General features: G+C 42.0%; 1 protein-coding gene across 1 annotated transcript in view; it reads left to right on the top strand.

Annotated features, from left to right (window-relative positions):
* ARHGAP24 (Rho GTPase activating protein 24) overlaps nt 1–13,272 on the top strand; it is a 51,684-nt gene extending 38,412 nt beyond the window's left edge. Inside the window, exons 6-7 of the mRNA XM_070949166.1 lie at nt 3,306–4,377; nt 12,227–13,272. Of these exons, the coding sequence (XP_070805267.1) occupies nt 3,306–4,377; nt 12,227–12,470 (1,316 nt within the window). The 3' untranslated portion in view covers nt 12,471–13,272. The remainder of the gene's footprint in view (nt 1–3,305; nt 4,378–12,226) is intronic.
* The last annotated feature ends 3,336 nt before the right edge of the window (nt 13,273–16,608 follow it).

The raw sequence follows: 16,608 nt of genomic DNA, 5'->3' as shown, positions 1-16,608 counted from the left end.
GATTAATTTTACAGGTCTTGTCATTATAATATGCTGTTAGAGTCGACAAAATTAAATTGGTAGCAATGGGAGGCAGGGAGCTTCATCCTCTTCCTTCCGAAGGTTTCTGAGGTGGACCTCCTCTAGGGCAGATGACCCTCCAGCCATCTGGAAGTGAACTTCAACAATTCTAATTAAGACCATTCGTCTCTCTGCTCCGTATGGCTTTGCTCCCACCGTTTTTCCCCCCGAGTTCCTTAAGGGCTTCTTTGGTTACTTGTTTTGTTCTGATGTGAAAAATGCATCTTTCCCGTAGAGGGTCACATTCAGTGGTGGGTTCCTCCCGGTTCGGTCCAGTTCGGCCGAGCCGGTAGCGGTGACGATATGATGTCACCGAACCGGTTTTTCCCCCCCATCCTCCCACCCCCCCACGTTATTCTTACCTTTTATTTGGTCCCACCCTCAATCTATTGCTGCCTCCTGAGTCCCAGCTGATGGCTAGAGGGAAAAAAACTGTTTAAACTCTTGCCGCGGGGCTTCAAAGGGCCGTCCTACAGCTGATCAGTGTTAAAAGCAAACAAATGTCGGGTCGTAAGTGCAAGGACTGGTCGTAAGTGCGAGGACCTTCCAGAAATGACTCTGACCAGCTAGCCATGCCCACCTAGTCACATGACCTCCAAGCCACACCCACAAAATAGGCCACGCCCACAGAACCGGTAGTAAAAAAAATTTAGAACCCACCCCTGGTCACGTTGTATGGGCTGAACAGGGATGCGAGAAGAGTAGAGTTTTGTCCTGTGTAATATGGGCTTCAGTCTGCTGCATTGTCTTACAACCCTTCAGAATTCTAAGGGGCTAATTTCAATGACGATTCTGAGGATTTTAGTCCCAACAATCAGGCCTTAATATTGGTACATAGTTAGAAAAATGTGGCATTAATAAAATGGAAACATAGGAGAGAGAGACACACAAAAAGAGAGACAGAGAGAGGGGGGAGGGGGAGAGAGAAAGAGAAAGAGAGAAAGAGAGAGAAGAAGAAAGAGAGAAAGAGAGAGAGAGAAGAAGAGAGAAAGAGAGGGGGAGAGAGAAAGAAAGAAGAGAGAAAGAGAGGGGGAAAGAGAGAAAGAAAGGGGGAGAGAGAAAGAAAGAAGAGAGAGAAAGAGAGGGGGAAAGAGAGAAAGAAAGGAGAGAGTGAAAGAGAGAGAAAGAAAAAGAAAGAGAAGAAGAGAAAGGGAGAGAGAGAAAGAAATAAAGAAGAAGAGAGAAAGAGAGGGGGAGAGAGAAAGAGAAAGAAAGAGGGGTAGAGAGAAAGAGGGAGACACAGAGAGAGAGAGAGGGAGAGAAAGAAAGAAAAAATAAGAAGAGAGAAAGAGAGAGGGAGAAAGAAAAAGAGAAAGAGAAAGAGAAGTAGAGAGACAGAGGGAGAGACAGAGAGAGAGAGAGAGAGCAGAAGTCACAGATGGATTGTCCTCATAGTTCTACAGAAATTTAGAAGAATGTCCAGGTGAGCACCAACCTGGATTTGGCTGGACTTCATTTCAGTCGTGGATTTGGACCTGTTTTGATTTTGTTCCTGGAGGAACAGGCTGTGCCAGCTTTGCTTGTCTTGCCAGCAGTGCTTACCACAACAGCCATGCTTGCCACATCTGTGGGCCTGGTGGTGATTGTTGAGGCCACCACCCTTCTATACGCCGTGTGTTCTGGCATCTCTCCCCATTGGGAACATTTTTCTTTGGTGGGGTTTTGTCGGCAGCTGTGTTGGGAGGGGGGGAATGACAGAGGGGCTCGGAGAACCTCCTGTAGGTGCATATAAACTGTAGACATTGGTTTTTATTTTGCAAATTATGGAATCAGAGATGAGAACGAGAGCAGAAGGGATTCAAGTCCAGCTGTTTTGAGGCTCGATGTATCATCTTTTTATCTAGTCTGTAACAGCATATCCTGCATCAAGCAAGGTTCATGCTGTTTTCCCACTTAATGTAAGCAACTGAGCAATTCATAGGCAAGTGAAGCATGTCAACAATATTTAGTTCTTGTCATTTTTTCTTCGATGCCCTCAGCATACAGCGTTGGCTTCATCTCCAGATAAAGCAAAAACAAGTGAGCCAGCCCTTAAAATCTATCCATCTATCCTATCTTTTAAAGTAATTTAATAAAATCTATTTAAAGAGATAATGGCTGCCTCAATTCAACACTTCACACTCCCCGCTTCCTACCCAATTACAGGAAAACATTCACTGGGAGAGTAGGACAGGCTGTCAAACTTCATTTACTGCTGGAAATCATGAGACTTTTTAGTTGAATAATTTTGCTATACAATCAGATGCTGATCATTTCTTTTCCTAGGTTGCTCTCTTCTTAAAGTAGAATGGATGTATGGATGGATGAAGAGGGAGGGAGGGAGGAAGGGAAGGAGGGAGAGAGGGGGGGGAATCTACGGTATTTTGCACAAAGATTATTTTATGTGATATAAACATCATCACGTCAGGGTTCCAAGTAACACCCCCAATGAAAGAAAACTCCAAGGCTTGAGGTTCCTCAAAGTTCCTTTTTATTGAAGATATTGTATTGGCACATCTGGGAAAACCCGAATCTGAAAGTTTCCAGGTTTTCCCCACCCCGCCCAGCACCCACATGTCCATCACATGGTCCAATCATCCACCGTCCAAACTGGAGACACCTCCCAGTCATCCGACTCCAGATGCCAGGGCAAAGCGTCCTTGACTCTCTGAGAAAGGAATGTTATTTTGACTACATATCATCTACACTATATGCAATCCCCACTCCCATTTTCCCACAGAAGAATATGTGGCAGGCCTGAAGGCCCAAATGTAAAAAGATGGCTTCCAGGTCTGACATATCAGTGCTTTCACAAATGAAGTAAAATATACATATCCCAGGATAATATTGTAGGATCCAATCTGATTCGGTCACTGTGATCAGAGGTTTAATTGTCTGAGCTTTCAGACTCATGTTGGAGCCTCTCCTTGGGAATTCTCTCTCACTCAACATTCTGGTGAGAGAGAGAAATTCCCTGAGGATGGGCTCCGGTATGAGTCCAAAAGCTTGGAAGACTAAACCTCTGGCCCCGGTGACCAACCCAGATTGAATCCTGCATCATTGGTGCTTTGCTCATGACAAACGAGGATTACAAGAACTTTCTAGATGAGAAAGACTTTTTTCCCCACTGGAAAATAAACCCACCACGAGAAATTGAATCTCATGCAAAGATAACCTTGAATGCAAAGTATATGCAAAACATGGCATTTCTTTTTCAAAAGTTATGGCATGCTGAACCTGGATTTGTTTGTGTTATTTTCTATTAGGTACTGTGGTGGTCCAGCAATTAATGTCCATGATGATAAGCGAACATGAGCTGTTGTTTCCCAAGGATGCAGAGCCTCAAAGCGGACAAGAGGTTTGCAATAACAACAACGAGGTCCAAAAGAAAGTGATCATTGGTCAGCTCCAGAACAGAGAGAATAATAATACCAAGGAGTCGTCCCCTGTCAGGCGATGTTCATGGGACAAACCTGAATCTCCTCAAAGAACCCTGATGGACAATGGATCTCCTACAGCTCAGCCTGGAAGCAAATCAAACAGTCCAAGGAACAGCATTCACAAACTGGACATCACCAGGAGTCCACCTCTTACGGTGAAAAAAAACCCGGCATTTAATAAAGGTAGCGGCATAGTCACCAACGGGTCCTTCAGCAGTTCTGTAGAGAGTCAGGAGAAGACGTCACCATCTCTATCCAACGGTACCTTGCAGACCAGAAGAACATCATCTCTAAAAGGGCCAGTAACCAAAATGGGCACGCACAGCATGCCAAACGGAGGGGTACGAATGGGTATCTCCAGCACTGATGCCCACAGCAACTCTTTGAACAGCCGTTGCCAGAGCTGGATGCCTAATGGGTATGTGACCTTGAGAGACAACAAGCAAAAGGAGCCTATGGGTGACTCAGGCCAGCACAACAGACTTTCCACTTACGACAACGTGCACCAACAGTTCTCAGCAGTGAACGCCGAAGATAAGCAAAGCGTGGACAGCGCGACTTGGTCCACGTCCTCGTGCGAGATATCCCTCCCTGAACACTCCAACTCCTGCCGCTCGTCCACCACCACGTGTCCCGAGCAAGACTTTTACGGGAGCAATTTTGAAGACCCGGTTTTAGACGAGCCCCAACAGGACAATCTCCTGAACCCGGCCGAGTGTGAGAGCAAAGTTGACCGGAGAAGCGTGGGGGGCCGAAGCAGCAGGGCGACGAGCAGCAGTGACAACAGTGAAACATTTGTGAACAACACAGGCAATCACAGTGCTTTGCACAGCCTGGTTTCCAGCTTAAAGCAGGAAATGACAAAACAAAAGCTGGAGTACGAAACGAGGATAAAAAGGTAAGATTTCAGCGAAAGAAATTTCTGAAGCCAGGGGGTAGGTTGGTTGGGGATGATGAGATGATTAGGGGGCTGGAAGCTAAAACATAGGAAGAATGGTTGCAGGAACTGGGTATGTCTAGTTTAATGAAAAGAAGGACTAGGGGGGACATGATAGCAGTGTTCCAATGTCTCAGGGGCTGCCACAAAGAAGAGGGAGTCAAGCTATTCTCCAAAGCACCTGAGGGCAGAACAAGAAGCAACAGATGGAAACTAATCAAGGAACTAATCAAGAGAAGCAACTTAGAACTAAGGAGAAACTTCCTGACAGTTAGAACAATTAATCAATGGAACAACTTGACTCCAGAAGTTGTAAATGCTCCAACACTTGAAGTTTTTAAGAAGAGATTGGATAACCATTTGTCTGAAATGGTGTAGGGTTTTCTGCCTAAGCAGGGGGTTGGACTAGAAGACCTCCAAGGTCCCTTCAACTCTGTTATTCTAGTCTAGTCTAGTCTAGTCTAGTCTAGTCTAGTCTAGTCTAGTCTAGTCTAAGAACAGAACAGAACAGAACAGAACAGAACAGAACAGAACAGAACAGAACAGAAATGGACTCCATTTCTGGCATATAGCAGTTTAGGGAAGACTGATTTACAAGGTAGTGCTGGAGGTACAGAAATCCCTGTCTCTACCTAGAGGCAAAGGAATTGTTCATTGGGTTAGATTCCAACTTCAATTTCAACCAAACTGGTAGATTATTCTTATACCAAGTGAGTTTATACTGAGACCATTGGTCCATCTAGATCAGGGGCACAGATAAGGTCCCCAAAATGGCATATCATCCCCCCAAAAAACATCAGCTTCAACCCGAGTCCTTCCAAAACTTGCCAGCAATTTCTAATTTTTAATGGGTTATATGGAAAAAACTATTTAAAACATGTAGGGAATTAAATTAAGGTGACATAGTTTACATTTAAGTACATCAAATTCAGTTTTTCCCCTAAGCTCATATGTTTTTCCCCTAAACTCATATGTGGCCATAACTAAACCAAAGACTAAATGTGTCCTTAAATCCCTCTTCCAGGTTGCCTCATCTAGCTCACACAAACACTGTAGATCTAATGTCACAATTTGTAGAACATACATCAGTAGTGCCAACCATCAGCACCTCTTGCACGGTTTAGAAATATGGAATGAATGAATGAATGAATGAATGAATGAATGAATGAATGAATGAATGAAGAAGGGAAGGAAGGAAGGAAGGAAGGAAGGAAGGAAGGAAGGAAGGAAGGAAGAAAAAAAGAAAGAAAAAAGAAAGAAAGAAAGAAAGAAAGAAAGAAAGAAAGAAAGAAAGAAAGAAAGAAAGAAAGAAAGAAAGAAAGAGTCAGTCAGTCCATTTGGTCTACACACAGCTGGTTTTCAATAAATCTTACTGTCTTTCATTGAACTAAATATACATTATCATTATGATTAACCAAAGCTACCTTCTTCAATTGCCCTGCATTGGGATGGTATTCACAAGTAAGGGTTGCAAACGTAGCTTTTATACGACACTAATGCCGTCACACAATTAACCATGATACACCTCTGTTTAACATCAAACAATCCAACATTGTTTTGAATACAAACAATTTAATTTGAGTTGTTTGCATTTCTTCCCGGCCAAATATTCGGAAAGGCCAATATATTATTTACTGCAAATAGTCTTTGCTTAATGACCATAATTGAGACTGGCAACTTTGTCACGTGACAGTACTTAGATTTACGATGTCACTTCCACTTCGGTTCTTAAGCAAAAGAGCCCTGGTCGTTAAGCAAGACATCGTGTGATTGCAACTTGCGATTTCACTGCTGACTTCTCCATTGACTCTGCTTGTGAGACGCCAGCTATGAAATGTATGAATTGGGATCATGGGACCGCAGGATACGGCAGCAGTCCTAAGTGTGAGGATTGGTCATAAAGTTACTTTTTCAGTACTATTGTAACTTCAAACCGTTTCTAAACAGGGCACTGGTTAAGCAAGAACTACCTGTAGACAGGTGAGTTAGAATTGTGGCACACATTTTTTTTTTAATTTGATTTATATGCCGCCCTTCTCCAGAGACTCAGAGCGGCTTACAATGCGTTAAGCAATAGCCTTCATACTTTTGTATATTTATACAAAGTCAGCTTATTGCCCCACAAACTGGGTCCTCATTTTACCTACCTTAGAAAGGATGGAAGGCTGAGTCAACCTTGAGCCTGGTGAGATTCGAACTTACAGTAATTGCAGACAGCTGGTGTTAGTCTGCTGAGCCACCAGGCCCAACATGAGCCTTTCAGATAGATGGAAGGGGGGGGATCATTTAAATTATACATGCAATGACATAAAGCACTGCATGAACAATGAGACAAAGGGGGGGGGGAAAGGTCAGCATTCAGCTTAATTTATCTCTTAGGGGATTATACATCACTCACATCTTCCATTCTGCCACCAAGTAATCTAAAAACTCCGGCATGAATACTAATGAATGCCACCATTTATTTTGTTGGATGCCGGTGGGACAGAGCTCAAGACACTTGGAAAAAGAAATGACTTTTCAGAGCAGCCGTCGGTGGAAAAGTCCCTCTCTAAAGATTGCTGCTTCAGATCCATAGCAAGGTTTTAATGAGCTCGTGGGGGGGGGGTGTGCTTTGCTTTCTTTATGGAAAATGGCAAATGAGCCTCATAAATGACTTTAGCATTTCAGTCATGAGATGGTTCTGTGTAAAGCCGGGGGCAGTAAAGACGCAGATTTAAAAAAATAAAAATAAATAAAAATTGCATTGGGAGGAGCTTAAAAATTCTGAGCAATATAATCATAATCATGGCCCCTTACAGACCTCTTAGGAATGGGGTGAGGTCAACAGTAGACAGTTTAAGGGTAAAGTTTTGGGGGTTTGGGGAAGAAACTACAGAATCAGGTAGTGCATTCCAGGCATTGACCACTCTGTTGCTGAAGTCGTATTTTCTGCAATCGAGTTTGGAGCGGTTTACCTTGAGTTTGTATCTATTGTGTGCTCGTGTATTGTTGTGGTTGAAGCTGAAGTAGTCGTTGACAGGAAGGACATTGTGGGAGATGATTTTATGAGCTATGCTTAGGTCAGACTGAAGTCGGTGTAGTTCTAAGTTGTGACGTACATACAAGTGACATACAAGTGACGTCTAGAGAATGTGACTTCCGGTCTTGGTAACAATAGGTTTCCATTGTCGTCTGCAATCCTATCCAATCCTTGTTCTGTTGGGTTCTTAACACAAGCTTTCTATCGTCACTGGAAAAGCCTTGGCATGTCATTTTCCTTAGTGTTTCTAGTTACGGTTACATAGTACAAGATAATTTTCTATTCTCTTGGAGTTGTTTTCATTTGGATTTAAGGATCTTTAAGACAGTTGCCAACCTCTTGTGGTTGAAAAGAATTCTTTATTGGCCAAGTGTGATTGGACACACATGGAATTTGTCTTTGGTGCCTACGTTCTCAGTGTACATAAAAGAAAAGATACATTTGTCAAGAATCATAAGGTACAACCCTTAATGATAGTCATAGGGAACAAATAAGCAATCAAATCATACTAGGAAACAGTCAATATAAATCTTAAAAGATACCAGCAACAAGGTTACAGTCATACAGTCATAAGTGGGAGGAGATGGGTGATAGGAACGATGAGAAGATTAATAGTAATGCAGACTTAGTTGTTGTGACCCAAGTAATGATTACCAAACACAATTCAGTCCTCAACAAACTTATTTTATTAAAACAGCTGAGAATTAATTCATTCTCAGCTTAGTCCAAAACAAAATTCTTAATAACCAGTCCGTTGGCCTTATCACCAACCTTTGATGTCTTTGGCAACCTGCCAAAGGCTTTTCTTGGCAAAACCCCCACAAAGTTCAAGAGACGCTGACAAGAAGCACGGGAATCAACATAGCTTTTCTACAAAGGACCCAATGGCTCATTGCTGCTCTTTTAAGCCTTCTGGGAGGGGCCAATCATCTTCTAGCCTTACTCCCGAGTCATCCTTTTTGCTTTAGCTGCTCTTGCCTTCTGGCAGCTCTTCACATGCGTGCACTAGGAACAGGCTCCTCCTGTTCCTCTGCCTCTCTACTGTCAGCCTCTGGAGGCTCTGGAGTCCGCGCATCACTCCCAGATGGCCCTGGCTCCATCTCTGCCTCTGACGCAGAGCCCTTGTCTGGGCCTTCCCCAGCCTCCAGGACTGGCCCATGTTCCTCCCCAGCCTCCTCACTGTCCAACTCCATTGCCAGCTTCACAGGCTGCTGGCAGACCACAACATTAGTTGTGACACTGTTGAGGGAATTATTTGTTTAGCAGCAAATTAGTTTGGCAAGCCACATATACTTTAATTATAGTTAAGGGGACAAGCTTCATGTTGAATGCCCTCTTATTCTGTGTAAAATAATAAAGACGGGATAAAGATCTAATAAAAAAATAAATAAAAAAGTAAAACATTTGTATCCTGAGCTTATCCTGCCTATGATGGAGAACCCGTGTAATTTTTCTAGTCTCCTTCCAGTCACTACTTGTGCATTTAGCTTGGGCTCTAGTTAGATTTTTATCAAAGATAAATACTAGAATGTAACTAGTTAAACATAAGTTTTATAGTTGGGTTCCATGTTTCTTTTCATTCTTTTTTTTTATTTGTGTACACCTGAACTTCTGTCTTTCTACTTCTAACATCCTGGCAGTAATCTAGATGGGAAAAGAAACTTTGTGGTGGATTTTGGATGGTCAACATATTCTATTCAACTACTAGAAAGAGGAATGGATTTTTTTCTTCATTGGTATCTGGTTAATTGGGAGCACATTGATCTGACTGGATCACACATTGTTACATTATGAATAGAGGAATTATGCCTTCTTCATGATCAGTTTATGAATTGTGTACATGAGTTTTGGGGGGGACATATTTTGGATAGGTATTCATTATTTTGGGGTATATAAGATATATTTTAAGGGATGCAGTGGCTCAGTGGCTAAGATGCTGAGATTGTCAATCAAAAGGTCAGCAGTTCAGCGGTTCGAATCCCTAGTGCCACATAATGGGGTGAGCTCCCGTTACTTGTCCCAGCTTCTGCCAACCTAGCAATTCGAAAGCACGTAAAAAATGCAAGTAGAAAAACAGGGACCATCTTTGATGGGAAGGTAACAGCATTCTGTGCACCTTCGGCGTTTAGTCATGCTGACCACATGACCATGGAGACGTCTTCAGACACCACGGCGATGAGCACTGCCCCCTAGAGTCAGGAACGACTAGCACATATGTGCGAGGGGAACCTTTCCCTTTCCCTTAAGATATATTTAAGATGTAACCAGAGCTTGTCTCTCCTGAGCTGAGCAGTAGAAGAATTGTCTCAACGCATACAATTTTGTCTGGAAATATTTGTAAGAACGCACAGCATAAGACCTTAGCGTAAATATTTTAAAAAGGCAAAGTGATGAGTCAGTATAATTTTTAAAAAACTGGCCTACAATAAATATGTTTATTTATGCCTTATTAAGCATATAAACATTCAGGAAACGTAGGTAGAACTCACTCCTATTTTCTGAAGTCTAGCCAAGTCCACAATTGATGGGTAGTTAGTGAGAAAACTGTGACATAATTCCTGCACTAAATAATGACATTGGCAGTCTTCCTTGTTTTCCATTCCCCATAACATTAAAAAAAAAAAAAACCCTCTCCTGAAATACTTGTTCATAAGATGCTTCGTTTCAAGTATTGCAGTATGTTTCTCATGGCAGTCATTCAAATGGCAGTTGCAATAAAATTGCGCCTAACATAATAGCAGAAAATGTATGCACTCATGTAAGGATTTGCTACTGACCTTGTTTACATCAATTTCCTCTTTCTTATCTTTGCATAAGAGTTTTACTTTAAAATAGAGTTTCTATTATCACTGAATATCTGATTTAATAATGTTGGAGTAGTTTATATCAGGGCAACTGCTTTACACACATGGTCATCAGTAATAAATATCCGATGGCCGTCTTTCCAGTATGATAAGAAGAAAGAAATCTAATTATTTGGGAGTATGAAAATCTTGCTTATAAATAAGCATTTTTATTCAGCAAAATACGCTGGTAGGTGTTCATAGCTAGAGCATCAGAAAGTAGAGTTCAGAAAGGACTCTATTCTCTCTCTCTATAGATAGATAGATAGATAGATAGATAGATAGATAGATAGATAGATAGATAGATAGATGATAATAGAATAGAATAGAATAGAATAGAATAGAATAGAATAGAATAGAATAGAATAGAATAGAATAGAATAGAATAGAATAGAATAGAATAGAATAACAGAGTTGGAAGGGACCTTGGAGGTCTTCTAGTCCAACCCCATTCCCAGGCAGGAAACCTACACCACTCCAGACAAATGGTTATCTAATCTCTTCTTAAAAACTTCCAGTGTTGGAGCATTCACAACTTCTGGAGACAAGTCATTCCACTGATTAATTGTTCTCCCTGTCAGGAAATTTCTCTTTAGTTCTAGGTTGGATCTCTCTTTAACGATCTTCCACTCATTATTTCTTGTCCTGCCCTCAGCTGCTTTGGAGAATGACTCCTTCATCTCTGTGACAGTCTCTCAAATATTGGAAGACAGCTATCATATCGTTCCTAATCCTTCTGTTCATCAAAGCAGACATACCTAGTTCAGTAGTGGGTTTCACTTACCTTCGCTACCAGTTTGGAACTGTGAGCTCGTGTGCGGCGCTTCCGCGCATGCGCAGAACGTCCGTGATGACATCTGGGCAGGTAGGCGGAGCCTCCCGCCACCACCGCTACCAGTTCGCCTCAACTGGGGTGAACCAGTAGAAACCCACCACTGACCTAGTTCCTTCAATCATTCCTGTTTCCCTTCCTTCCTTCCTTCCTTCCTTCCTTCCTTCCTTCCTTCCTTCCTTCCCTCCCTCCCTCCCTCCCACCCTATTTTTTTTTAATTAAAACTATCCTGGCTACCAAGAAAACTTACAGCAAGAAATTTTGAGATTCAGGTGTCTAAAACAATCACAAAGGACAAAGAGGGGGAAAAATTAAATCAAAATCAATATACCCTAAAAGAAAAAGAGAAAATAGACATGAATAAAAACACAAGGAATAACAGGCCATAAACTTTCTATTTTTTTTATCCTGTAAGGTACCCAGAGTTATACAGGAGTTAGGAGACTAATAGAAGAAAATATTTATATCTCCGGGTTGAACTGTGGTGTACTTGGTGTTCTGTGAACGTGGTTGTTTCCTTAAGAGACGTTTCATTACTCAACTGGGTAACATCATCAGTGCTAGCCACTTGCACATAAACAGAGAGCAAATCTCAGTCCCTTCTAGCAGTGATGATATTACCAGTGATGGGTTTCAAAAAAAATTTACTACTGGTTTTGTGGGTGTGGCTTGGTGGGCGTGGCGTGGCGGGCATGGCAGGGGAAGGATACTGTAAAATCTCCATTTCCACCCCACTCCAGGGGAAGGATACTATAAAATCTCCATTCTGTCCCCAATACAGGGGAAGGTTAATGCAAAATCCCCATTTCCTCCTGATCAGCTGGGACTTGGGAGGCAGAGAATAGATGAGGGCAGGGCCAGTCAGAATTTTTACTACTAGTTCTCTGAACTACTCAAAATTTCCACTACCAGTTCTCCAGAACTGATCAGAACCTGCTGAAACCCACCTCTAGTCTCCACAAAGTCACCAGAGATTGAACAGATTTATATTCCTAAGAAGACACCAAAGTAGAGTCAAACAAGTGAGCAGAGTCTGCTGATTGTACCAAGATAGCAAACTGAAAAAAATCTATCCAAGTAACCTTCAGCTTTTGTTTCCCTTTCCGTTCCCAGCCTTGAACAGCGGAATCTCTCGCTGGAGACCGAAATGATGAACCTCCACGACGAACTGGATCAAGAGAAGAAGAAGTTCACTATGGTCGAGATCAAAATGCGCAATGCCGAGCGGGCCAAAGACGACGCGGAGAAACGGAACGACATGTTGCAGAAGGAGATGGAACAGTTTTTCTCAACGTTTGGGGAACTGACAGTTGAGCCGCGTAGGACAGAGAGAGGGAACACCATATGGATCCAGTGAGGGCTGTTCCTGCCGCTCAACAAAGACTGTGGGATTCTGGGAAGAGGATAGTGTGGTATTTTATTGCATTGTTTCTCAACCTTGGTGACTTGAAGATGCGTGGACTTAATGAAGTCCACGCACCTTCAAGTCACCAAGGTTGAGAAACACTGTTTTATTGTAACAGGTGACTGGTCACCTGACTGAGGCTAGCACTCAATGTAATGTTATGAGACCTCCACTCTTCATGACTGCATCCACCCACCATATGTCTGCAAGTTTGCTTCTCAATTGAGAAATCCTTACTCCTCAATCCATCATCATGCTACTGTTAAGTGTTGCAGCAGGCTTTGGGCATATAGATTTTAAATAGGTTATGTGGGACGGGGTGGGGGGGACACGGGGTACGATAGAAAGAGGCGAAAGATTATTTTAATGCAAGTCTTATATTGAAATTGTCAAATGGTAAACTTCATTGCAATCCAGCTTTTTCTCCCTTGCACTTAACATAGTAAGCTATTTTTGGGCCTTGTGTTATAATCAGCTAATTTTGTATATTATTTCCCCTCCCCCCCTTCGGTTGCCCTGTCACTGCAGAATTAATTATATATATAATATATATATATATATAATATATATGTATATTTATACACACACACCGTCACACACGAGTCTGTGTCTTTGCGTGTGTATATATATAAAATGTTAGCTATTAAAACGAGCAAAAAAAAAAAAAAAGTATTGTGTGATTGTGCTGTTTATGCCAATTGAGTTGCCCATGACCAAAAAGAAACCCAGAAAGGAAAAAAAAAAAACTGTAAATAATTTTATAAATATAGAACATGAGCATCGACTATGTTTGTTTTTATTTTCCCCTTTTTTTCTTTGTGTTTCTAATATTTCATTTATAGCTTGTCAATCCTGACCTGTGCACTTACATCTTCAAAAATCTCTCCTATGGTCACTGCGTTGTACCCGCGAGATCCAAACATTAATTATACGCATAATTTGCACTGGAATTCTGGGAGTGGGCGATCTTAGGGGGAGAAGATACTGTACATCACGATCCTGACAAAAATTCTGATCATTATTCAAGTGACTGACTGACTTGTACCAAAGGATTAACCTCAGGGGAAAAAAAAACCCCAGCCATTCACCATATTCTAAGAGCTGATAAAAAGTAGTCCTTGACTTGCGTCCACAATGGATCCCAAAATTTCTACTTTTTGCTAAGCAAAACAGTTGCTAAATGAGTTTTGCCCCATTTTACAACATGTTAAGCCAATTGCTGCAGTCGTTAAGTTAGTAACAGGGTTGTTAAGTGAATCTGGCTTCCTCATTGACTTTGATTGTCCAAAGATCATGTGACCTGGGGGCACTGCAACCATCATAACTATGAGCTGGTTACCAAGCATCTGAATTTTGATCACGTCACCATGGGGATGCTGCAACAGTCATAAGTTTTCTCACAACAAAACAAAGAAATTACAGTCTATACAGTATATATAAAAGCAAAATACCACTCACTCATCATGAAATCTCCAGAACGGTAAAGCCTACCAACCTGAAAATTTGGCACATTTGTTCTTCTTGGCTTCTAGGTTCTCGCTAAGAAAGGATTTTTCGAAATGACCATCAGATCATTAGTATTTCATATACAGTATTATATTCACATGCTCTGATGCTAAGGAGTTAGACGTTCTACTCCCCCTCCCCACATCAAAGGAACTCTGTTCCAACTGCCAGTAGACTTATATTAACACACACTGATGCTACCCCTTCGCTAAACCAGGTGTGGGTATGGCCATTGCGTGACTCATCCAGCCTGCGAGCTGGGATATTCTACTCTCCCTGTTCCAACTGCCAGTTGGCTTATATTAACATGCTCTGATGCTACAGAGTTACACATTCTACATTAAGTTTCAGGCTTTGTCAATTTATGATGCTCAATCACATAGTTTCATAGTGAAACATGGGCATCCAACTAGTAAAACTAATAAAAGGGGGGGAAAGCTAAAACAAAAAACCAAAGATGACCAGAACGACAGAGTTCTTGGAATGAAGTATGAATGAAGTGAGGAGCATCACTCTTCCTTGCCAAAGTCCTGGGTGAAGAGGCAGCTCTTCATGGCTCTTCTAATTAACAGCAGCTTGGGGGCCATCCAGATCTTAGAGAAAATCTTGTCCCAGAGGACAGATCCCGCAAGTCCTTGACTTGCGACCACAATTGGACTAGAACTACCATCACTAAGGTGGATATTAAGTGAGGTGTGCCAAGTCTACATCCTGTTTTTGCTATGGTCGTTAAGCAAATCACTTAAGTCATTTACTGAATCACACGGACCAGTGGTGGAATTCAAAATTTTTTACTACTGGTTCTGTGGGCATGGCTTGGTGGGCATGACAAGGGAAGGTTACTGCAAAATCCCCATTTCTACCTGATCAGCTGGGACTCAGGAGGCAGAGAATAGATGGGGTGGGGCCAGTCAGAGGTGGTATTTACCGGTTCTCCAGAACTGGTCAGAACCTGCTAAAACCCACCTCTGACATGGACATGGTTACACAAATCTGGCTTCCTCATTCCCCCCCTTCTGCTTGCTGAAAGCCAGCTGAGGAATATCACAAATAGTGATTTTGGAATGAATGAATGAATGAATGAATGAATGAATGAATGAATGAATGAATGAATGAATGAATATAAATAATAAGCAAGCAAGCTGGAAAGGACCTTGGAGGTCTTCTAGTTCAGCCCCCAGTCCAGGTGTGGTCTTACTAGGGTTTTATAAAACAATACTAATACTTCCCATGCTCTTGATTCTTGTTACCATGGTAATGATAGTCCTTAAGCAAATCCATTCTCTTGAATGGGTGGGGGTTTTTTTGTTTTTGTTTTTGCTGGAAAGCAAAAAAAAAAAGTCGCACATCATGGTCACATGGCTATGGATTATGCAACCAGTCAAAATTTGTGAACGGATTGCCAAACACCCAAACTGCAATCACATGACTGCTGAGGTAGTTGTAACTTTGAGGACAGGTCATAAGTAACTGTTTGGATGCAGGGATGGGTTCTACTTACCTTTACTACCGGTTCGCAATGGGGTCGCACACATGTGCAGAAGCTTCCTGATGACGTCGGGGTTGGTGGGCAGAGCCTCCCACCAGTTTTACTACCAGTTCTATAGAACCAGTCCGAACCAGGGGCAACCCACCACTGTTTGGGGGTCCATTGTAACTTGGAGTGGTCATCAAGCAACTGGTTATTCAGTGAGGACTACCTTCATTCCAAGACATCCCATATCAAGGCAGCCTTTATGGTGATTCTTCTGACAGACGAGGCACCTCACAACTTGATATGCTTGACAGCTGAGAAGTCCCGTGATATGTATTATGTTCAGTATGACAAGTTTGAAACAGAGCAGCATGAGTGTCTACAATTATGCAGTGCCAAGGGTTGAGAAGATGCTACAGGAAACAAAGCTGGAGCTAAATTGACCATTTTCCTGCTTTTTTCATAGCCCTCTCCCCATGGCAAACTAGCTGTGATGTGGGCACAGAGCCAGCTTGGTGCTGTAACATGAATGACTCAGCAGATGGCATCCTTGATTAGCCACCTCCTATTCCTGATCACTGCCAGCTGGGACATAGACATTTTGTGTCTTCTCACTCTGATGGAAACACCGTTGTGAACTTTCATGTGGAGCAAACGTTGACCATTTTTCCACTTCCCCCATCTACAACTTACGAGCACAATTGAGCCCAACATTTCTGTCATTAAGCAAGACTGTTATTGAGTTTTGCCCCATTTTACGACTTTTCTCGCCGCCGTTGTGAAGTGAATCACTGTTCATAATTCATTTTTTTTCAGGGCCGTTGCAATGTCGAATGATCACAAAATAAATGGTTATAAGTAGAGGACTACCTATACAGAGGACATTTCCAAGCTGCTTTAGACATACAGAAATGTTATGTGTGTAATATATATGTCTAATATAGATATAGGCAGATTCCTTGGGCAAAACAAAAGGTTTGTTTAAAGACCAAAGCTTTTAAAAAGTAGATTTTGTTCGACAACTAAAGGAAAACAAAAAAGAAAAGTTGGGTGATGTACTTGAAGATCTTCCTTGCTCTCAGGCTTTAAACCAGGGATCGGCAACCTTAA

This window comes from Pituophis catenifer, unplaced genomic scaffold, assembly GCF_029215685.1.
Source record: "Pituophis catenifer annectens isolate HBS135680 unplaced genomic scaffold, rPitCat1.0.hap2 SCAF_8, whole genome shotgun sequence".
NCBI lineage: Eukaryota > Metazoa > Chordata > Lepidosauria > Squamata > Colubridae > Pituophis > Pituophis catenifer.
This window is presented reverse-complemented; position numbering and strand designations above follow the sequence as displayed.